General features: G+C 42.8%; 1 protein-coding gene across 1 annotated transcript in view; it reads left to right on the top strand.

The window, feature by feature from the left end:
- The first annotated feature begins 4752 nt into the window (after positions 1 to 4752).
- The window catches only part of jam3b (junctional adhesion molecule 3b), a 40621-nt gene continuing 20321 nt past the window's right edge, over positions 4753 to 25052 (top strand). The window contains exons 1-2 of the mRNA XM_012868154.3: positions 4753 to 4761; positions 4828 to 4963. Of these exons, the coding sequence (XP_012723608.2) occupies positions 4753 to 4761; positions 4828 to 4963 (145 nt within the window). The remainder of the gene's footprint in view (positions 4762 to 4827; positions 4964 to 25052) is intronic.

Raw genomic sequence — 25052 nt, 5'->3', positions numbered from 1 at the left:
GACTCTTCCTGTGGCTCTACGCTTCTCCAGGAGTGAATGCTGCTTGTCGGGACTTTGATGCAATCAACTGGTTTCCTTATATAGGACATTTTGACCAATCTGTATAATCTGGCCCAATCTGTATAATATGATTGAACTTGACTTTGTAAAGTGCCTTGAGATGACATGTTTCATGATTTGGCGCTATATAAATAAAATTGAATTGAATTGAAAAAAATAGAATCATATATTTAAGACGTTATCTAAACTAGACAATAGTGTACACTATACAGGTCAATGATTGTTCAGGATGGGTTTTGGAGAACAGGGGTCTGTAAGGTTCGGGCGGGCCTCCATCCTGATGATAGAGATCACCTCTCGGATCTAAAGGCTGCATACCCCTTTAGGGTACCTGGACCTGGAAGCAGTGGCATAGCCAGAAATTGTTTTTTGGCTGGGCCAAATAAAAAAAAGGGTGAGCCAAATAATTATAGCAGAAAGTAAGTTTATTTGTGAGTTGCATGTTTTCTATGGAGAAGATACAGGCTGAGGATAAGGAGAAAATACCATCTCTGCTCAATTCATTTCAAAAATACTTTATTGATTGACAGTGTGAAAAAAAAAACAGGACCTATCACCTAATAGTAATATCGCCTTTATTGTCATTGAAACATATATTACAACCTAATGTGTTCTCTGCACATTAACCCATCCCATTGGGAAGCAGTGGGCTGCCATGTGCGGCGCCCAGGGAGCGTTCTGGGGTTAAGGGTCTTGCTCAGAGAGCCAGAGTGCCGGCACTGGGGATCGAACCGGGAACTTGCATCCTTCTCTGAGTGTAAGCGCGCTGCTCTAACCACTAGGCCACGACCCCCCCTACGTACGCCTATAAGATGATTTTGGGCCACAAACACAGCGGAGTAATTTCTGGATCATTTAAACTGTGGCAGCTTGTCTAAGTCATTATTTCAGTTTCTGAACGCAATGTCACTAAGTAATGGCTGCATCATCGCATTATCGATCCAGACGCCCAGGACACACATCTTTTTTTTTTATGAAAGGAAAACTTCTGCTATTTTCTTTTCCTTTATTAAACACAATATTACAGTTTACAGTTACAAAAGGGGAATATACAGTTGATTTGCCAGAAGATGTTCAACAAAAAATGGTTGGACAACATAAAAAAATTAAAAGCAACACTCTTTTCTCTTTGTTTTTCTGACTTTATTAAGAAAATATTACAGGTTGTTTTTCTTGTGTGTGTAAGAGTGTCTGCATGTGGGGGCACTAGTGTGGGAACATGTGAGTGTGTACCTGGTTTTCTGTTTGTCTTTTTCTCAGGTTGGGTTTTGGACTGCCCCCTCTCCTTGAACAATTCAAGTCTCCACTAAGTGTGGAGCCCATCCCCCCATCCAGTTCCCCTCTGTTGGCTGGCACCTTGACCCACTAGTGCGTTGGTGGTCCTTGGTGTACGTAGCATTTAGCCCCGTACACAGGGGCACTCAGTCTGGGCCCATGACTGGATCCGCTATGGCCTACGTATTTTTCAGTGTTGTTCTCAATACATTGGTTGTTTGTACCTGTGATACTATTTTGCTTGGTTTTGCTGTTCTTTTTATATATATATATCTGCAGGTGTAAGAGCAATGTGTGAACCAGCATTTACTTAAAGGAGCAATAAGCGAAACTTCACCACTAGGTGGGGTGTTGAGCATTGTCTGTAGCTCCAAGGCAAACTGGAGCTGCCTCTGTTCTCAAAATGGTCTCCACCTGGGAATGTGAGGCCAATGTTAGAGGTTTCCACAAGTCCCTCTTTGAATAATTGCACATGCGCAAGACAGTCTTACCATGCTCTTCTGCTCTTCAGGGCGATTGCATAAAAATAAATCTCCCAAATCCACACTGGTATTATTTCTTTCTACTGAGGCCTTCTTCTTCTTCTTCTCCTCATAAACATGAACGTGATTCGCTTATTGCAACTCTCATCCATGTTCAAAGTCTACGGAGCTACAATGAACAGCTAACCGCTAAGCTAAGCGGATAGATTAACACTAGATGTGCACATGCGCTGCCAGCAAGCGGAAAACTAACGAGGAACAAACATGCACACTGGTGTTACGAGAGAGCGTCAGAATGATTGGCATGTAGGACAACCAATAGATAAGGCAGTAGTGCAGGGACAGAAGGGATGAGTATATAATGTCAATGGGTGAGAGCAGGAACAAAACTCTCACAAATCCCTGCCTTTTGGACCAAACAGCAGAGATTGATTAGAGTTTTTCAGGCCTGCAGCTCTCACAGAGAATACTTTCTTACCTCCTTTTTGTGAATACATAATGTATTAACTACTCTCAAGATGGAAGGACAATTTTACCCTTTTTCTGAAAAGAATTACCAACTGTTGCTTTAATCCTTGCTTTGTCACTTTCCTTATCCAGGGCTTCCCCCCACCATATTATACCCCCCCCCCACACACACACACACACACACACACACACACACACACACCCCTCATTTCTTTATTTTAAATGCCTCAATGTTTGAGAACAACATAAAATGGCCAGTAAAGTTCCCATCCGGCAGAAAACCTCCCAGTGTAAATAAGCTAACGTGCTAACTCTTATTAGCTCAACGCACACTACACCCTCCTTCGAGCATGACGTAGCGCCTCATGTATCAGATGCTAAGGACTATCTGCATGCTGTTAGCTTCTCAGAAAGTGTTGTCGGTGCATTCAACTATTTGAACATTACGTCTTGTTGTTTCTCTGTGTTATGTGTGAATCTGTGAATTCCGAGGTACTGTCTCACCAATATTTCATCATGGTAACATAATGACAATAAAGTTTCTGGATTTTGCCTGCTGTGAACTTGATAAGTATTTTTGTGTCTTTGCATGGTTATAGCAGGACTCAGTGGGGGGAAAACTGCTTGATGTAAGCAATGCATGTTGGCATAACCCAGGGACCGGATCCAGTGTGATGTGAAAGGACTTAACAAGACTGAGTTTGTTCTTTCAATGTGAGCAAGGTAACAGAGTCCTGGGCTGACATGATTGCTGTGCTATGTCAAGCCACTGCACCCTCAGTTGGACAGAGAAATGATTTACTGCTAGTAAAAAACAGGGTCAAGGAAATTTATATAACGGTCTGTTTGTCACACTCCTAATGCTGCAAGTACAAATACCTCCCCTGGTACTTGTACTTGCGTAGCATGATACTGGTACCTGTACACTGGTAGTGCTTGTACAACTATCACCAGTTTGAGAACTATGGCTATAAACTAGACTTATTTGTTACAGTGTTGATTTATTTATAAATCAAAATGAATTATCCACACCTTCTTTGCATCTCTTATATATGATTAATCTGATGCTCAATCTTGTAAAGAGATGTTCTACCTAACTTCAACATTGATTTCTAAATTAAAAGGCATTCTTTTAATAGGTATCATTATTAACAAGTGGACCAGGGGCTTTTTGAAATCAGTGTTGCTTGTTTTCTTTCTCTGTCAGCTTGGCACAAAACAGGCTTTGTGTTCTTCCTGGGATTAAGGTATGAGAGGACAGATAAACAGATCAAAGCAAGTGCAGGCATAAAAACTTTCCATTTTACCTTTTTAACCCTTACAGGATCACGGACAGACTGGTGCCTATCACTAAAGGGTGAGATGCAGAGTAAATCTCAAACACATCACGGTAGAGATACACGGAGCAGTAATTCATGCACACATACACCTAAGGCATTTTAACATGCCCAGTTGACCTCATGCACATGTTTTTCAGCTGCAAGAGGAAGCTGGGGAGCACGAAGAGAACCCATTCATGCACAGGAAGAACATTTAAATTCAACAAATAGGTGTCAATAGGGATTCAAACCGTGGAACTTCTTGAAGCAAGGCAACAGAGCTACTGCTCCACAATACAGTCCAGGAAGTCGGATGGAAAAAATAAGGACAGCTTCATAAAGTTAAGCAACTGAAACTTGGTAATAAAATCCCTGCTCAGCATGCACTGTTGCTAATAAAGCTTGAATAAGAATTTCAGACACGTTCATTTTTCATCTTGGTTTCATTTTCCTGTGCTCGGTTTGGATTGATCAATAAAAATGATTGAGAAGATGAACACTTGTCAAGAATAAATCACCTTGTCACAAATATTTCAAAAGAAGAGGTAATTTGGCTTATGATCAAATGTTTAGTCCAAACACTGAACATAGATTTAAATAGCATCCCCTAACTGCTCAGCAAGTAAAAGCCTAACGTTATCTTAAGTGAACAAACGTGATTATCACAACACAAAGACGTTATCATCCTGTATTTTACTTTCAGGTTGAGTGAAGCTTGATCAGGTTTGATCATTGTGTTTTTAAAAATGGAGGTGCTTGGAGAATGATGAGGCTTCTGTTCTCTAAGGCTTCTCTAGCAAACTAAGTATTTACAGTGTGATTTTGGTCACAGCACAAAGGGTGTGGCAAGTTCAGGCTTGGTCTTAATAAAATGTTCTCTATTATATTGAACAGTCTTGAGTAGGGCAGTGATGATTATTTTTATTCCTCTTTGGGACCTATGAGGGGAGGCTACTTTCCATAAAACAAAAATATGGGAAGATGCACCTTTACATTTGTTTCCTAATTTCTCTTCAGGTCCCCATCACCTAAAAGCTTGGAGGCTGGTGGTTTCATATCAGAGCTGCTGCCAGCCAGCAGCAGTGTGAGGCCACAGTAGTAAAAGCCTTCCTCATGGTGTCAACTATAAATTCCTGTCTGTGTGAGTGATGCTTTCGGTAGCCACGGCAACCCCATGCAATGGATCCCCCGCCTCTCTCTCCCTCTGGTGGTTTTCCCTCTAGGTCTCTCCCCCTCTATCCTCACCAAAGCTGTTGAGGCTACTTTGCGCATGTACGGCCAGCCGCACCAAGCATTGCATCGACACCAAGATGGCGAAAACACGTCTGGCTTGCCTCCTGACTCTCCTCTCAACTCACTGTAAGTACAAAAAGCAACTCCAGCGGCTGCTCTTTCAGCTGCGTGTCTTTGTTTGAGACGTGGCCATCACGGCCGTTCAACTCCCGCAGCAGTTTTTATTCACCGTTTCTATCTCAGCCTTGCGTTCAAAGCGGACCGCTAGTCACAACTAACTACACGGGCGCAACTCGCGTTAAACTCCACAGGCTCTGCCTGTAAACCTGCTGCCTTCCACGCGAAATACGCGTGGGCTGCCTGGAAACTGTTAACCGAGAAGTAAAGAAAAGAGAGTGGCGTATTTCAGAACTTTTGGGCCGGTGCCGCTGTTGTTTCCCAGGCAGCGTTGCCTGTATTGTGCCGTGGTGTCCATCAGAGGAACTCCGCTGTGTTTTACTTCATCAGCGGAGCTGCCCTTCAGTCAGCCCCGCGTTTCCCGTCAGCCTCCAGCCTCGCGCTCTGCTCGCTCGCGCTCATGTGCACGTGTGCGTCCTGACTCCAAAGGTTCGGGGAGGCAAAGGAAAAAAAGGGAAAACTTTAGTCAAGTTTGGTGAAAGCCTCTGTTAATCAAATATAAATTAGTGGTTTCGTAGCTGGTGCGGTTAAGTGTTTAACGCGGGGCTGTGGAGCCGCGCTGCCGGCGGAGACTTTACTGATGCGAGATAACGGGTTTTTCCTGCGGCGGAATAAAAGCAGGCTGGCCGCCCGCGGGAGGAGCCAGCCGAGCGGGCAGACTAGCCTGGTTAGTGCCCCCTTCCCCCGCCTCCTCCTCCTCCTCCTCCTTCCCTGCTGCCTTTCAAACCGCACCGAAGCTTAAAGCCGGCTGATAGAAACAAGAGGGACAAAACGAGCCGTGTTTTCTGCACCACTTCAGGCGTGTTCTGCAGAAAGTCTGCGTCCTCTGGTGGTGCCTGGCAGCTGGAAGCGGGAAACACCTGTAAGATCACCGCACTTCATTTATTTAGTCCTACATCAGCCCTAAAAGCCAGGACACCGCGCGCTTCTTCCGGGCACGTTTTATTGAGAGAACAGCTACTAATCTGTAGCGATGAGAAATAGTCGCCTGGTCGCTTTTCTGACTATAAAGCGGCGGATATCTTAAAATTTTAAAACAAGTGTCATTTCAGTAAATATGAAATTGGCACCATGCTTCCTAACACGGTTTAAAATTGCAGCAGGACGTGTTCTAAGAGCAAAAATAAAAAGGACAAGGTCTTGGATATTTGATATTTGGATGAAAGATGCAGTTAATTGAATTGTGTGTTCCGTTATTAATTAGGAGTCGTCATTTCTGAAAAGTTAGAGAAAGATTTAAAGAAGTGTCCCCTGAAGTTGATACTCCAAGAGAAAGCCGATTCTCTGTATCCTAGCTGTCCTACACAAGAAGAGAAATTTAGAGTTCAAGTAAAAACTGTGTAAATGATGTCCGTACTTCAGACAATTTGTTTTGAATTTATTCACACACACAAAGTACAGCACAACTTCCTGGTAAATAAGAATCTAGTTTTTACAAGTAGAGTATGTTGCCCATGAAACCAGAAATGTATTTCCTATTCTCCCTGATATTTACCTTTATAATGAGTGATTGCAAAATGTCCTCAAAAGTTTATTTTTTTGTATAGCACGTTTCAGTACAAGGACAATGCAAAGTGCTTTACATGATTAAAACACTGGAAAAATAAAAACAGAATAAAAGCAAGCAAAAAAAATTATCTTGGTTTTCTATAATCAGAGCTAAGGGGAGCATATAGATATTGAATAGGATGGACCTCAAGGTGGAACCTTTTTGGACCCCACATGTGATTTTTCTAGTCTCTGATTTAAAGTTACCTACTGACAAATAAAAGTCCCTGTAAGTGCTGTGGCAGAAAGACCAGCCCAGTTATCCAGACGCTCTAACAGTATCCGTAAAGACAGTCCAAGGACCACCAGTGTGAGAACCATGGATGTAAAGTAATAAAACATGAGTTCCAGGGCACAGTATTGATTTATTTATAAATGAAAATGATTTTACCCAACTTGCCTTTTGTTGTATCTCTGAGATGTAATCTATCTTATGCCAGGTCTTGTACTGAAGTGCTCTGATGTCTAATATCCACTGTTATTTCTATAGCAAAGAAAGGACATTATTTAGAAAATTAAGGGAATTTTGCTTCGTTTTTAATGTGTACCAGGTGCCTGAGAGGAAAAACTGTTGTTGTTCTGTTTATCCATCAGCTTGGCACGAAACGCGCTTTGAGTTTTTCTCCTTGGATTAAGGTGTTGAGGAGACAGGCACACAGATCCCACCCAGCGCAGACATAAGAGCCTTTTCTGTGATCTCTCATGTGTGTGAGCAGGCTTATTCCCTTTACTTTAATTAGGAACGGCAGAGGAGCTTGTTAGAAATATGCTCCTGTGCTCTCCGTGCTGTTTCTCCTCACATACCTTCAGGCTGTAAGATGATGATTTTTTTTTTTCTCTAAATGGTGTTCTCCTGTGTAAACCTGTGATGGCGCTCGATAGAAGCACAATCGGTTTTTCATGTGAGGCGGTGAGCTTGTGAAGATTTAGGAATTAGTTTTGTCTCAGTGGACCGGGCTTAGCCATGTGGTCAGCTGGCCCCCGGCCAGCACCGCCTCTCGTCTTTGTAGAAGCAGGACAACCATGGCAGAACTTGAGTTTGCCACAAGCCGGGTTATGAATTACTAATTGTTGCTGATAGGCGCTCGCTCATAACAGGCGCTGGCTGTAATCTGAATGCCTCTTGTGTTTTAAAAAAGATCTTCTCCAAATATAGATTCAGACGTTGGGTCAGTATGAGACTGAATTTTCATAAGAAACGAAGCGTCGCTGGCCAGCGCTTCCTCTGCAGGCCTCGCTCGGTTTCATTTCGTCTCTCCGTGAGAGGAGCTTGTTATTTTTGTTCATGGCGTTCCTACGGCAGTGATCATCCTAATGGCCAGGCAACTCCAGCCCTCCTCAGCTAGCAAGGCTGAACACGCTGCATTTCTGAGCTCAGTCATCTGGCCTTTGTGATTTAAAGTGCACTGACGTCAGACTAACATCCACCTATTCCTTTGTTGGCTTTGGCCATTTCTCTGGAAATAGTCCAAAGAAATTAGTTGATACTCGAAAAGGACATCTGCCAGAGATTTTTTTGTTTTTTCAACACAGCCGAGATATGTGGGAGCTGGAAGATGCTCAAAGTAGGTTAGAACTGGGCCGATATGTAGTGTGAGATCATTACTTTTATAGGAAACACGTGGTGAGCAACGCTTTCAGAAGGTTGCTGTTGCTATTTACAACATGTGCTTTGACTACAACAAACAGCTCCGTATGAGCGAGATAATGCGATCAGAAAAAGATATGAACATCAACATTCAATGTTTATTTTAATTGCCTATTTACCTTTTGTACTTAAGGTATAAAAAAAAGATCTTTTGTCTTTTAATACCTTGGGTTTATCATGGTTTCAGGTCACACTTATCTGCCAGCTTCAGTTTGGGCCCTGTCTTTATCTAGATAGATAAGTTTAAAAGGAAAGCTGCCCCCCCTGAATATTGTTAAGTGGTTTCTCTGGATGTGTGATCCCATCAGTCACAGACTGAATGAAAATCCACAGAATAACACATAGCCAGGGTCTGTCACCCAGTGTCAGATGTCTTTTGAAAATGAAAACCTACAAGACTGTTTTTGCACCGTTTGGCACGGCAGAAGTCGGCGTTGTCCGCAATAAACTGCTGATGGTTCCCCAAGGAGGGCCTTGTTTTCTGATGTTTCTGCATCCACCTAAAGCTAGCAAGCAAATGTTAGGAACACTCTCCGAATGACAAGTTCTGTCCCCGCGGGCGAGTTCCAGACAGTCTGACATTTTTCTGAAGGGACGGTAAATGGCAGGGTAAATCAGGACAGGGAAGCGGAAGAAGCCCTTCGCTGTTCCACAGTTGTTTGTCACGCCGCGTTTCAGGTGCTTGGAAGGAGAGACACAGTGTTTAAAAAGTTATTTGGAGTCTTCATTTTTAAGCGGAAGCCGATCCTACGGACGCTTGTGCAACCAGGGCCCTTCCATGTCATAAGGTCAAAGCGCCCCATGTCCCGCACCGTGGAATGAGCCAAACAGCTGAGCAGGAGTGGTTGTTTTGGGCCGCGTTGCAGGCGTGACCAGAAATATCTGCTGAGTCCCTCCTAGACCTGACTGTGCCGTGTCGGCAAATGCAACATTCCAAATATGAAACACATGGAGGCAGACATCATACGAGCTCTGACTAACAACCAGAACCACCTGTTTTCCTAAAAGATGAAGAGAGTCCCCCGCTGATGGGCTGGCTGAGGTCAGCAACAGAGGAGGGGAAACTGTGAAGGCAGACAGCGACGCGGTTTTTTGGCAGTTGAAGGCGTTCAGAAAAGAAGCGGGGTGTGTCGGGTCGTCTCTCGAGACACAAATCCACTTGGCCGTGACACAAAGAGGGATTCAGGACCTTGGCCTCTTTTTATTCTGTTTTTTTTCTCCTTTCTTTTTGACAATCTCTTGCAGGATGATGCTTGTAGAGGTTGAACAGCAAACAGTGGCATACTGCACGTTCCAGGAATGGCAGCAGCACACACGTGCTTCAAATGCCAATCAGACAAGCAAGTGAGAAAAAGCAGTGTTCATAAATCAGAACCAGTCTCCAATCAGGACCCTGTTGGCTTAAACTTCCTGATGAAACTCTGATAATGTCAGAGGTGTGAGAAGGTGGAAGGCTGTGGGAGGTTCGCCTCCTGTTTTGGTCACATCCTAAACCTGCCAGCCTGCCAGGAACTGAAGCAGATTTCAGTGAGGAGTTTTTGGAAGTGGCAGGTCTAATTTAACAGCAGGCAATTATCCGTTGCTTGTTTTGTCAAGACATCTCTATTCTGCTTTTAGGCCTGTCCGTATCAGGAATAATCTGCTTCCTTACTGGCTGCCTGGGCTTTGCGCAGCACAAGAGCAGCTTCCTGTTTAATGATCTTTATCTGCGATCACATGGCCCCCAGAGGGAGGAAGCACCACGGCAACGCTCCTGCTTGTGTATTCGCTGGATATTGATGGAGTACATCAGTAGGTCAGAAGAGACCGCCATTGATCAAACAGTGAAATGCTGTCAGCTTAGTGAAATAATTAGGAGGTTCATTAATGACAGTGATGCAGCGAGGCGCTGTCTCTGTGAGGAGGAAAAGCTTGGGGCTGCTCCCTGCTGAGAGTCATAGCCATGTAATCGCTCTGGATTCAGCTTTTGTTTACGAGGCTGTTGCAAAAGGGCAATTATTTGCTAAAAATAGCCACAAGGCAGAGTCATCTGACAACCTTAGGTGTTCCAGGGTGATAATGATGGTGGACAAGACTTCTGAACAGCAGCTCCAAAGTTTGGGGCTATTTTCTTTCAAAGGCTAAAGATGAAGTGTGATATCAACCTCAGATATTAATATTACCTTCAGGGTTCATGGTCCGAGTGGATAAAGGACAGCTTTGGGCTTTTAGGGTTCTGTGGACTTGGCCGGGGTTGGATGATGAAATGACACGCACTGGTCGGTCATGGATGACAGCAGGTCTGGGAATAGTTGATGCTGTTCCGTAGATATGACCAAAGAGTGTGTTAAATCAGCTAAATTGTGACGTGTTCCTATGAAAAACAATAACACATTGTCATTTTTCAGGCTCTGTGTCAAAACCTGTCCACCCTAAGGCCCAAAGGGCTCAGCCATGATGTCATGCCGTGTAGTCAGACGTTTTCCTCGTTATTCGTTTTGACCAATCTATTTCTTTCTTGTCAGCTTGTCTAGAGATATTGCAGAACATTTAGTCATAGCCTTTTCTCAGCCGTGGGAACTCTCCCAGAAGCCATTAATCCCTGTTGAACTCCCCACTTCCACCTGCTTGCCTGTAAGATGAGTGGAAGCTGGCTATAGAGCATTATCAGAGCTTGCTTGCCTGTCATCCTCCACCACATCACTCCTTCTTTCTCACCTCCTTTAGCAACCCTGGCCAAACTACTGAAAGTCATTGTTTAAAATTAAATCAGTTGTGTTTTAATAACGTAGGGGCTGTGTTGCTAATATATAAATTGAGATTCTGGGGCTTAATACGAGCAAACCTTAGTTTGAATGTGCTGCTAATTCTGAGCTTAGCCGCGAAGGCAGAGCTGCTCCTAAAATAGCCTGAAGGAGCAGCTAGCTTCTCTCTGCGCTCAAACGGTTTAGGGGAAAACATGACCACGCACTTTTATATTTATGGAAGTTAACCCCAGAACTAACTGCTTGGCCTTCTCAGAGACTAGAGTTAGTTTTGGTACCTCTGCCCAGAACAATGCTGTTAGCTTGAGGAGGTTTTGGCTGAGGACAGTAAACGTTGGAAAAAGTTACCTGCTGCGCTGCTGAGTCAGAAACGTCACAGACAGTAGAATCCTCGCTCTGTTCCAGTAACTTCTTCCTGATATATAGCTACACTGTCTCTAGATTAATTTAGATTGTGTAAATGAATTTTACAGAATTAATAAACTGTATGAGTGGAAAAAGTTCCATTAGATGCTAAATGCAGATGTCAATACAAACAACCGTAGAAGAGGAGTGAAGTAGGTGGTACAGTGTATTTATACCACTGGCATGCAATCAATTTAACTCCTTTTTAATCTCTGAAAACATAAATCAGTTAAAGGGATGCATCTCATTCCACACGCTAAACTAACATAGAAATGCCACTCAGACATGACTCATGATCACATTAAATTGTAAAGTCCCTAAGCTCGTAGCTTGTTGCTCTAGTTTTTAACACCATTACCTTCATCAGAGTGATGAGAGGTGCTTCTGTAGTTTCCACACCATGACTGATTTTATTTCGCTACAGAAAATATTTCCCAGCAGCCAAATTTGTCTTTCTTTGTGAGCAAATTAAAATGGTAGAAGCAACTGCGTGCTGGCCAGTGGTGTGCAGCAACAGGTGGGGGAGGGGCTGTACAGGACACGCTATATAGTCAGGAAAACACAAAGTCGGACATTTTCCCTGGCATGTCGTTCAGAAGACTTTAAAGTGTAGGAGCAGTGGTTTAGGAAGCATAGCTTGTTAACGGGTCACACACTGTCCACTACTCTGAGTGATGGAAGATCTGTAGTCAGAGCAACCTCTGCTCCGTTTACAGCCTGCAACTTAGACGTGCAGAATTTTGGAAGCTCCCTTTTGTCCGTTTAGGATAACTTCATGGTCTTAAATGGGCTTTCCCATATGTACTCTTTTATGTAGCTGTGCCTGAAATGAATGACAAAAATGTTAGATTCCCCAGTGAGTGCTTTCTGTGTTTAATAGCTGTAGAGATCCCAGAGGGCAGCTCTTCTTCACCTCTGTTGTTTTTCAACCACAGCAGCAGTGTTCAATTCAAGGTGATTAGAATATAAAAATAAGCCTTATAATAAAGACCTGATGATGGCAATAACACTGAATCGATATTATGGCCCACTAAAGGAGATGGTGCTATAATGAAAGAAGCCACGCCATCCTTGATGCTTCATTTAATTACTTCACAAAATATTGCTCATAAAGTCATTACAGGACTATTACACTATTTTTTTCATAATTTATCTTAATTTTTTTTAATTTCTCTGTTTTTCATCCTCCACTGAGTTGTGTGAAAATGATTATTGTTTTGTTGAAAATAACTTCAAACCATGCTTGAGTTTATGTGACTGTGAAAAGCTTTGGTCTTTTAAATCTTCGTAGACTTTATTTTTCTTCCTCTCATGCGGTAGCAGTAATGTCCAGGAAGCTTCACATCCATCACCTCCCGCCTCATCAGGCCAACCCTGCACGCGTAGAATCAGGCATCATCTGCTAACATCTGTCCATAGCTGCAGCTATCTGACGTTAGAGGAATAATCCCTGGAGTAATTGGATAAATGCTGTCTTTCTTGAACAGATGTGCTGTCTGTGTGCAACAGTGTGCTGCTCAAAGATAATGCTAAATATTTTAGGTTCTTTATTAAATATTTCTTTGACAGTAAAACAATTCCAGGTGAGTTCCTCTTGGAGACTCTTAGCTTAAAAGGAAGTAGTCCTGCAGCTCATGATTCCTTTCCAAGAATATCTCAGCATCATTAAAATCCAACTTATGTTCCTCTCCGCTCCATCTACCTGTGGCTCCAGCAACAGGTGGATGCCTGCAGGTAAAGGTGTCGTTGGAGGTGGTGCCTCCTCAGCGCCGCTCTGAAATCCATTCAGTTGTATTGTTGCTCCCTGCAGTAACGGTTTTACGCTGAGCAAAGCAGCAGCTGCTGCGATCAGGCTACAGTAGAAACGTAAAGAAATGTACCTGCAGATATTCACACAGCCAATACACAGACAGGATGTATGGGAAGTCACTCCAGATCAGGCAGAAAGCAGACAGTCCATGTGGAAACAGAGCTGCTAGTGGAATTACTGAGGAGGTGTACAGGAAGAAGCTGGAGCACAAGCAGAACAATCTAAGAGATGATGGCAGGCTTCAAGCAGCAGGAGGATCGGACAGATGGAAGTCTGGACAGAGCCGATGAGCTGAACACATTCTTCAACAGGTTCAGGTGAGGAACAGGCTCCGCCTTCTCTTCTGCCCACAGCCAAACAGACACCCCAAAGCTGCCATGTGCAACCTCAGCCATGGACCTTTCTGCTGCTGCGTGTTTATTCTCACCCAAACCAGAAGACGGTGCTGCTCTCTGTGCCTCCACCTTTCTGCCTCCAGCAGTCAGGTGAAGAGGCTGAATGGGAACAGGGCTTGAGTTGTCCCAGTTCACACCTTTGCTGGTTGAAATTCTGTATACACAATACAGTCTTAGTGAATAAGGTTGCTGATATTAGGAGACCTAGTTCCAAGGGTACTCGGATACATTTTTGAATGTGTGCATCTAAACCGTCTCTCTGCTCTAAGATTTATTTTTACAGAAACTCAGAATGTAAGTGATGTTTAAAGCGATGTAAAGCTGACTCTGGGTCTCTCAGCCAGTTAAAAACAAGCGCTGTGAAGGTTCTGATGTTCTCCACTTCAGTGGCCATACTATTGAGTTTTTATTAATGATTAACCTGCAAGAGTTTAAGTGATATTCCAGGGATGTTGCTGAAAAATGGTTCTTCTGAGATTGGTTTTGATAATTTCTTACAATTTTTATCATAGCAATCGATTTCCTTTTAGAGAACAGGGAGGTTAATGCTAAACATCTAGTTATCTTAAGGCTTTCTTGCACCATCTCAAGTTCATCTTAAAATAATACGGGATGCTTCTGACAGCAAAAATAAATCGTAAAGGACAGTTAGACGAGCTCACTTTGCTTACTGTCATGTTAGAAATGTCCTGGAAGTGTGAGGTTACTTGGACAGGCCACGAGACGTTACACTTTCTTACTTTTTCCTGATGAAATGTTGCATCTTCCCCGTTAATTTAGGACATAGGAGACACGATCAAATGAGGAGGGCAGTTCAGCTCTCTTATTGTAGCAGATAGAAAACTCTTTCTCTGTTATTCCTCTACACGGTGCATGCATTTATTTTCTTTCATTTCTACCAAACCCAAATGAAAAAACTAAAATTCTCCAGTTCGGCTTGTCATGGAGCAGGAATTGTCTTTCGTTGCCTAGCAACTGCTCAGAGCAAAGATATGATTTGGCATATAAGCCCTAGAAAAATGTCATGTTGTAAACAAGCAGGATGCAGCGTGTAAAGCTGTGAACCTGTGCCACAGGTGGGTTGTTTGTGTTCCTGCCGGTTCCTCTCATCCAGCCATCCACCAGGAGTCTAACAGGTGAAAGCCTTGGCAAACATTTTCCTGCTGCTGTTTTTCCACTTAACATAAAAGTGTTTAAGAAGCTGGTAGAACGTTGAAACTAAACGGTGGCGATGGGTGTGTGGCGGGGTTTGCTCTACAGACGGGCCGTTAGCTTGTGTTTCAGCTGAACGGCCACCAGCACCAGCGGGAGAGGCACAGACAGGCAGGGGAGGCGGTCTGCCAGCTGATCACCTGGCCATGTGGCCAGAAGACCAGCCCTTCACGGCTGCTTAGTGGTCCACATGTTGAAACTGAGCTGCATCTGATAGCGCTGTGGTTGGTTCAGAACTTACCAGAATATCCTGTGGACGAAAGCAAATCAGTTGGATTAATCAAAACGGGCCTGGCAGGACTCTAACGGCTACCAAGCTCTTCCCTGAAATTTGTGTAGGAAAAAAAAAAACCTTTATGGAGGAGGAGTTTTTAGATCAAGGAGGATTTTACTTATTCTGTTCCAATCAAGCATGAGGGCTGGTGAAATTGTCCAAACCTTTCAGTCATATCCAGGGTGGAAGCTGAGCACACAGAGCGGCTGCCATATGTGTGTGAGGGCAGACTCTGGGTAAGTGAGTGCCTCAGATATTTGTCAGGATGCCAGACATAGGCGACGAGTTTGCAACACTGAGCGCCATTAGTGCTTGCTTTACACGAGGGTTTCCTGAGTTTCTGCGCACACGGGCAGGAAGAGCAGCGGTGCAGTTTGGTGAGATTTCATTCCTGATAGCTGTCTGTCCTGTCCTGGGAATTACGCTAAATGGCGTGGCTCACATCTCACAGCAGATCCCAATCTTTAGCAATGAACACAGACTACATGGGGCTGAGCACGTGAGGCAAAGCAGCAAAAGGAGGCGACGTCTTTCTGGGCCAGAGGATACGACTGTGAATATTCCACACCCTAACTCTGCCAAGGGATTTCCTGTAGTTTTGCCAGTTAATGTAGTAATTAAACTAAATTGTCAGTTTGTCAACATTAAACCACATAACGTGCAAGACTGGAGTTATTCCCAAAATGACCACGTTATCTGCTGTGCCATTCCCTTTCCTGCTTTAAAGTCCCATTAAAATATTTTTTGGCGGTCTTATTTAGAGCTATAAAAAGCAACTTTAAATCAGTGGATCTACCCCCGCCTTGCTCATTACATAGGATTTACCAGATGAAAGCTGTTCTTATATACAGCAGAAATTTAACTATTTAGTCTATGTTTTAATGGGATCAGCGGAGTCTTTTTATTTTCGTTTAAATCAACTTGAAATCAGATTTGTATGTGTCTCATAAACCCATATGCAGGAATCTTTTATTCTTCCATGTTTTTGAGTTCAAACTTGAAGCTAGATAAAAACTTTGAATGACCTTCTTCCCAGAACGCACAAACCGAAGAGTTTCGACACGTTTTATCTCCGTCTTATTTCTTCAGTGGCAGCAGATTCCTGCTTGAGCACCAGAAAACAAAGCCATGTCTTAGATTTGTTCTCTTAACCCTAAAAAGCTCTTAGCACAGATATGTGCTTCCTAAAATATTCAACATACAAAAGCAAAGAGCCACAAATAATTTATGGAGAAACAACAACAGGAGGAAAACAAAAGCCATTTAGCCGTTCGGGATAAAATGGTAAGAAGGTGAACACAAAGGAACTCATCCGCTGCAGCCATAGGCCTCCGATAAAACCTGGATCAATCATTCAGGCTTGCTCTGGTTTTAAGATAAAACTATGTTTTTTCTACACGAACAAGGTTTCACAAGTTTCCCCACCTCCAACTCAAAGAGAATCTGTATCTCCTTGTAATAAATGTCCGCTTTTCCCCGAGCACCCCCCCCCCACCCCCACCCCCGTTTCTCCCATCCTTCCTTAAACCAGGCTCGTTCATGCAGAACTGATTAACTGTACGGTTTTATCTCAAATCATCAACACTCACGATCATCAGCGTTCACATCTGTGGGCAGCTTCCTTTGGGGCGATTGCCAGCGTGTTAATGTTGTTCAGTGAGAACAGCTCAGTTGTTCAGAGGAAGGAGACGACTGCAGAAGCGTTGTGATGTGCTGGTATCTGACCTAAGGCACAACAACCGCCTGCTGGAAGATGGGGACTAAACCACTTCTGTCTGATCCGTTCCCCTACCGGTACGTTGGCGTTTAAGCAGATTGAGCCGGGCGGTTTGCCTGCTCTGCTCAAGTCACAGAACCCTGTCAGGTCTTTCTTACTTGAGACATCAAACCGTAGACTTAGTCACTGTCAAAGAGAAAGTAGTTCTCTTTGACAGTGTAAGTAAGCTTTTTAAGTTTTGAGCTTCTTTAACTTTAGAACTAACTTTAAATTAGCTTGTTTTTTTTTCATTACTATAAAAATGTGTGTAAGTGTGTCATTCCCAAATGTCCCCGTTGTGGGACAACAAAGTAATTTAGAAGTGAATTTGTCTCATGTGGGTCTGGAATGGATAGATTTTCAGCTGACCAGCACCAGGAGGTCTGTCAGATGTTGGGATCAGTGAACACACCATAACAAAGCTCCTGCAGGTCACATTGACAAAACTCTTTGGTGTCACCACTATATTTGGGCTTTGAAGAATCAAACTTAGCTATTTTCTGCAAGAAGTTGCCTTGTTTTATTCTGCCATGAAATATGTTAAAAGGCTGGCAGCTTTTGGGAAATCTCAGTTACTTACTCCTTCATAGAAACGTGACGGTTGCTGCTTACAGTTATTACCACTAACTAACCGTGCTACCTGCTAGTATCAGATCCTAAAACAGTTAAAAATGTGAACTGCAGAATCATTTAGTCTTTGTTGAAAATGGTAAAATCCTGTTTCACAGCAACTGCTGTTTGCACGCAGCATGCTGTCGCCTCTGCTCCTAATGGAAACAATAAGTAACTCCTCATGGCAGAAAGACGAGAAAATGTTATTTTGAAATTTAAAGTAACTGGGGGAAAAGTCAGAATAGGACAAAATAGTCAAGATAAACCTCTGATTAGTGCAACTCTTTGAGCTTGTATTTCAGTGTTTAGATGAGGTGAGGATTTTTGACATTTCCAAACCAATTTGTGGAAGTGTGGCGTGCCAAATAGCTGCAGTTTAGTTAGAAACAAGCAAAGCCAGCAGACAACGAAACAATCAACGGTTCTCTATTTTCACCTTGAAAGCACCTCAGACGGACGTCAGCCTTGTTTGCTGCGGCAGCGCTGTAGCTGTCTTCTGCACGTCTTTGGCTCCTCTGCCACCGCACGCATAGTAGCATAGCTCATATAGAAACATGACAAGCAGCGTGAAACGGCGGATTATTCTGCTGTCAAGTGGCCTTTTCTGGAATTTCACACAGAAACCCATGAGCAATTCCTCTGCAACGAGGCGATGCTACTCCAGTGGGGGGGTGGGGTGGGGGGGGGGGGGGGGGGGGGGCAGTCAGGAGGAACCCTAGATAGTATCCCTGGCCACCTGTTTCTGCAACATTCTCTTCCACACAGCCTGTGCAAACTATTTGAGTCCAGAGGATACACACTTGTTTTCTGATGGGGCTGCTGGTCGGGACATTCTTCCTCAGTTTGATGTCCCAATATCTTTTTTCACTAGGCACATAAACAACTGAGTCCTGAAATGATTATTATTCATTCCCACTTGTGTGTCTTGCTGCATGGAAGGAATCCATGTTGAGAATGTGGCTGACGAGAGAGCACCCCACCCTTTTAACTAGAAGCTGTTGAGCAACACGTTTTATATTCATGTGAATTTAGTTCTGGGTGAAGACACTAAATGCCATCTGTTGTTTAATATGCCATTACAGTTTTCTTGAACTCCAGAATTAGCTTTTGTAAGATTTCTTTTTTTTTAAATAAAATTCCTTTTAACCCATTGACCTCTGGGGGAAGAGTCCACCCCCTCTATGATCCTGAACAGGATTAAGTGGAAATAGAAGATGGATGGATGGTTGGACGGATGGATGGATGGATGGATGGATGGATGGATGGATGGTGGCATATTTTTAGCCACCCATTGCTTGTTGGCCAAGGCCATCTGACTCTGTCCTCTTATATGTTAGCTTAGAAAACTACGAAGGTTTCTGGTAAATCTTCTGATCTTTCATCAAACCATTGGATTCATGAGCTATTTAGTGACGAGCTTAGAAAACTGTAACACAAAACCAATCACACAGAAAGCTCAGAAGAAATCAGGACAATTTAGGAGAAAACTGACAGTGAGTAAAACCAAAGTCCATCAAATCCAAACCACGTTTTGTTATAATTCTGATTTGTTACTTAACAAATAAGCTCAACGACACAGAAAGCTGCCAAATGACAATTCTGAGCCCATCAACCGTCTTCCCAGATTCATAGATCCTGTAAAAGTTGACTTAAATAAATTATTTAAAAACCTTATTTAATCACCTGGAACTTCTCTAAACAAATAAATCTGACATCTCAAACTGAAAGCTTGTCTGCTTGTGTCATGCAGCGATCTGAAAAGTTTTCTTCTGCTCTAAATCAGTTCTGATGTGTGCCTTATTTTATGGATACAGTATAATCCATGTTTGTATTGAAAGTTGATGTTTAGAAAGGCCTTAGATGATTTTTTTAAACTCAAATGAAGAATTATGGGGACATTATGTAAACCAGTCCTCTCAGTCACACTGACCTCTCAGAACTCAGTGAACACGTCCAGCCACCCCTACACAGTCAGACACTTTAAGCAACTAAGCATTTTATTCCGTTCTTCACTTCCTGCTTTGTTGTGCTCAGGGAAGATGAAAAAGAAACAAAAAGACGCTTTACTTTTTGATCGCTATGGTGAACATTTTACATCTAAAAGGCTGCAGGTCCTCCCTTCTTTTTGTGCTGGAAATCTACAACCTGAACACCTATCCTAAGTGAACTTGTCAGATCTTTAAATAATACCCTGAGATTCTTATTTGAAATGGAAGTCAGACAGGCGGACAGAGAAACCTGCTGTGCTCTGTATTTAGATGACATCAGTGCTGGTTCTGCTGGTTCTGCTGGTTCTGTGTGCGGTCTGAAAGCCGGGTCTAATAGCTGGATAAGAAAACGGACCTTCACAGGTAGCGTAAATCTGATTCGTCTTTATTTCTGCTGAACAAATGTTGATTTACAACCCTGACACTTCCATTAATGTTTAGGCAGACATACACGGAGTCTGACCTCAGTGCTTTTTGTGAAAAATCCTCTACACAATATGTCTTTTGTTCCAGCATGAAGACAAAGGCCAGTTAATAGCCGGAGCTGTAGGGAGCCGTTGCTGCAACAGTAGACTTTAGGAATACATGCTTTTGTTCAGGACATGTTGTTTCAGAGTTGATAGCATCTTGATGACTGAGCTGAACTCTTCTGGGAGGCCTTGTTATAAAGACTTCATAAGCCTCCTGCCGCCTCCTCACACGTTACGCTTCTGCAAGCCAAAAACAAGAGAGATGGGACTCCCTTCCTTTGTTCTTCATCAACAGTGAACCAGAATTAGCTGATCTGGTGGGGTTAAAAACACTGGTGTACTGTATATAGGTTTACTGGCAGAGGAAGTGCAGATCTTCTGAAACGAACAGAACAGAGGTGGAGTTCTGAAAGTTGAGGACTACCTGCAGCCTGGATTGCAGCTATCGCCATTTCAGTCAAGTTTAACCCAGAGCAAAGCTTCAGGATGTGATGCTGGTTAGACCTTTTGGACCCGCTAAGTCATCATGTCTCTGCTGTGTGCTGTTTCCTTATTGTTCTGGTGTCAGTGGAGCTTTAGCTTGTCGCGGTCGGATACGCTCACCATCCACAAACTCAACAATACGGGCTTATCCAGCAGGCAGCGGCAGAGTGGGTCAGCTCTCCCTCATCTCTCCATCACTGTGTTGGCCAAATAGGGCATTACTGGGAATGGGGCTGCTGGTTGGTCATAAAACCACCCGTGTTATTATCCCAGCAGTCAGATTAGCCTGCTGCCTCCATATGTGAATGTTTCCAGATCTTCACATGTTGTTATGGAATTACTGATCAATCCTCTGCGGGAGCTTTGAATAAGAAGTGCCTGTTTCTTAGGGGGGAATTATCTGTTGCTGTATTTATATTCTTGTTTGATCACTGTGTTGTTCTTTAGCTAATTAATTGAATTCATTTAAAATAGCAAAGCTCACATTAACCTTACATTGGCTATTAGTTTAAAATGTTACAAATGGGGAATAGTTTACCATTAAGGCAGTAACACAGTTGTATAAATGTTTGTTGTAAAGAAAAAAAAAAAGAGGCCCTGTGGAGATTGCATTCCTAATGAGGATTAAGGAAAGGGTTAGGCAGCCTTGGCTAGAATGTAAGGCATTTGCAATGAGTGTCTCTGGTGCCATCTGTGCAGAGGATGGTGAGCAGCTAATTCTGGCACTTGGTGTGGCCTGATCTAGCAAAGATTCTGTGGTCGCAGCTTCTCTCCAAGCGTGGCATTCTGACTCTTTGACTGAAAACTGTTGCAGAGAGAAGAATTAGCCCGCTGCACCTCTCCTCTTAGATCTCCTTTAAGCTGACGCCATGGAGGTCCCCGATTCATCTGGACATGGAACATGTGTAGCACGTCAGATTCTTTGCATAACAGAGACGCGTTGCCAGAAGAAGCCTGCTCAGATTCTCTCCTTAGTGCTTTGATGCGTTCTGACAAGGCGTTCATACTATCTCCCTCAAGAGGCTGACCTGGGCTTGAAAAAATGATATATCATATCATCATAAACAATGGTCAAGTTTTGTTTTCTAGTGGGGGTGGGGGTGGGGGTGGGGGGGTGGGGGAGGTTGAGGAACACTGCTGCTAACGCCGCCTACCTGGGAGGGACCCCAGCTAGAAGACTGGAGGTCTTCCTCTGACAACACTATAGTGTCTGAGCATGTGAGCCTATCAGTTATCACTTGAAAATGTTTGCATAAACTACTTGTTACATTGTTACATCGCACTTTATGTATTGTACAGTTATCTTTCAGAGAGAGCAGGGTTCCTGTTGCTTTGTGACACCATAGATTTAGTAGGGTCTGTGTCTGAACTGGAACCTTCTTTCAGTCAGTTATCACACCATACCTCAGCCGTAAAGGCCGAAACACACCAGACACAGAAGAGCGAGGGAGCAATTACATCTGGTTGAAGTGAATGGAGCCGGTGTCGTGGCAGTCAGACCGCGTGCGGTTCTACGCAGCTGTGTCTGCGTAGCTCCAACCAAAGTCCACCCCTGGTCTACCATGGTTGGAGCTACGCCATAATCTGATGGCAGAGCCAAGAGTCAGACAGGAAGAGACACGCTGGCAAAGGAAAACACATCCGCTTTGGGCAAAATACAAGACAAAGTTTCTATCAAAATATATATATTTTTTATGTTAAAATTTAAATAAAGATCCAAAATGTATTTAAAACAAAATCTTTCGACCTTCAGACTTTTAACATTGCTGAACGTTTACAAGGATTTTCAACTACAGTGTAAAAAGGGAGGATCATGTTTGCAGTCAGGCATGTTTTCTTTAATAAGGCAATATTCTCAGCAACATTAAAGAAGATGAGGGAATTATTCATTTCCAAATATACTCTCCATCGCTCCAGTGTGAAATGAAAGTTAAATAATAGACATTTCTCTAACCTGGGTAAATTAAAACATGTTTTTGACCTGAGAGTCATATCCCATTCTTGTTGCTGAACAGTTATTTTTTCTACAAAACAACAGCAATAAATTAGAAATCTATATGCCTTTCTTTTAAGATGGCATACATGTAAGTCCTGGTTTGTTTTATTACAATGCAAATAACAAGTAAAAATCCCAATTAAAATATTTTTGCCTTTTTCTTAAAAAAATAAAATAATAATATGACCCATAATTCCTTTCACCTTGGAAATCTTTGGCATCACGAGAGACAGGCTAGAAAGGAATATTTTGAAGTGTTATTAAAGTCATATAGCCACGTTATATGCTTATGCTTATATGTGTTATATGCTTATAAAAAGACCAAAAATGGTTTGATCGTGATAAAATAAAATTATATACACCAAGCCTCCACCCTGATAATGTTTTGATGATCGTTTTCATGGATAAGAATATCCCCAGCACCGGGCGCGATGACCCCATATAAGCTGACATGGTGCCATCTACCGACAGTATCGCAGAACTGTCATAATGCTGATTTGCTTAATTAATAAAACAGTATTAAATAATGCCAGACTGAGGCTAGCCTGCTGCAATGCCTCACAGTAAAGTGGCAGCTCAGCTTGATCGAAGACCTACTGTTATTAATTAAATACACTGACCTGCATCAACTTTAAGAGCCTCATATCAGAAAGCGAGGCTCACATCAATCAACTCTGCAGTCACATCTGAGCCTCGGCAGGTTTAGCTTTCACTTCAGTGAACACCAACCTTCATACCGTATTCCCAGTGACATTACAGTCTTTTCCCTCTTGGAATCATATATTTTTTTGTGTTTTTTTTTTCCCCACTGGATCTTGGACCGTTCTGCATTGTTTCGTTGGGAGATGCTAATAGCCGTTAGCCGCTTCCTTGTTTATCCCCTGCTGTGCACGCGGAGTGTTGTACTTCTGTTGTTATAAATAAACATAAACGGCTTTATTTACTAATAAATTGAGCAAAAACAAAGTGGAAAACACCAAAATAATAACTAATATGCCAGCAGGATGTGATAATCTTTCATAAAAACTTTGTATGCAACCAGAGTGAGCTACTGACGTATAAATAAAAAAAGTCAAATAACGTGGCTGTGCACCTTTAATCAGAGAGCTTAAAGAAAAATGTAAATCAGCTAGCATTGGTTTTGGCTGGTGGTCACACTCGCCTCCGATAAGGGACTGTGAGGATTAGTTTACAGCTTTTTTTAATGAAGGCGTATCAATTTAAATCGTAAAGAAAGTGAAAAGAGGACATAGTTTTCTTTTAACATTTCTAAAATGACTTGTTATTCTGTGAATATGCAGAGCATGTGTTGTGAAGAGGTAGATGAGCTTCAATTCCTAGTTGGATTGATTCACTGACTGGTCTGTTTGTGATTACTGTTTGATCTATGATTTCATAGTTTTTATGGATGTGTCCCATAGAAAATCTTCATCATGTTGCTTATGTACAAAAAGTAGGAGGAGGGGCTCACAGTGTTTCAGAGGAGGCTGAATTACACTGCATTGCAAATATAACTCACCAGGGGATCATGTTTTCCACGAAGATCGCTCGGCTGGATTTCTGTCATTAGATTTAGGTCTCTGGCATTTTTATTTTTGTATGTAACACTCTTTGTTTCTAAAGTTACAATACACCGTTGTTCTGTTTAATTAAGCCTTGGTTCATTCTGAGAGCGCGACACTGTGTCACAAAACAAAGGTTTTCATTGGCATGCCGGGCCGCTGAGGGGCATGTGAAGAGGCAGTTTGACACCAAATAACTGGACTATTTTTATGCAACAACCATCTGATTATCTCAGGGCCAAGCTGTTTCACATGTTTAATGAATATCTAATGTTATCAACGAGAATTCAGGAGCAAAAATCACTTACACGTGGTTTAAACTGTGTTATTATGAGGGAAAGGAGGATTTAAATGTCCTTCAATTTATTGTCAGCAATGTTGAGGTGAAAGAATAGAAATAAAAGCCTGGATTAACTCTAAGTACTGGTCTTTTGTTTAAAGGAGCCATTATTAGATCTTTGGTTTAATATATTAACTGAAAGAAAAATGGGATCCGTAACGATTTATAATGTTTAAAACTGTGGAATTCTCTTGCTCTACATTTGTTTTTAAGTCTGCATGTCATTGACAGCAAACGACTACATTTAGAGTCCACTGCTTTGAACAAATTCAAACATTAAAGCAATCAGTGGCTGTGTGTAAGGTGAACGAGGGGAGTTGGTCTTCCTCCTCTGTGGTCCAGTCCTGTGAGCTAGTCATACTTGGCTCGGGGTTAAAGTGAGAGCGGGCCAGATGTAGATGCTAACACTGACGCAAAGTGACAGGTTCCCAGGCATTCAATGACACCATCAGCCCCACTGCAAATCCCACACCACCTCCATCCTCTCGTCAGCTCTGTCCAAGTCTTTGACCCCACTGGATTGGAGGCCTCACCGGCGGTAAGGCTCACGGGTCACTCCGGACTCACCGGGCTTCCAGATAACTGCCTGCAGCAGCTTCATGTTTAAATGCAGAATAAATGAATACACAAAGAGCTCTTGCAGGCAAAGCAAACAATGTTTGAGTACACCTGGATAAGATGGCAGGTTATTTGAATAAAGCCCTGATACCAGGATCCGGTTCATGGACAGAGTGAGTTTATCTATTTATTGTGGGTTGATTCATCTCGGACATCATAGTTTGTTTAGTTTTAGAA

Source organism: Fundulus heteroclitus, chromosome 11, assembly GCF_011125445.2.
Source record: "Fundulus heteroclitus isolate FHET01 chromosome 11, MU-UCD_Fhet_4.1, whole genome shotgun sequence".
Taxonomy (NCBI): Eukaryota; Metazoa; Chordata; class Actinopteri; order Cyprinodontiformes; family Fundulidae; genus Fundulus; species Fundulus heteroclitus.
The sequence above is the reverse complement of the archived record's forward strand: the minus strand, read 5'-3'. Positions and strand labels throughout refer to the sequence as shown.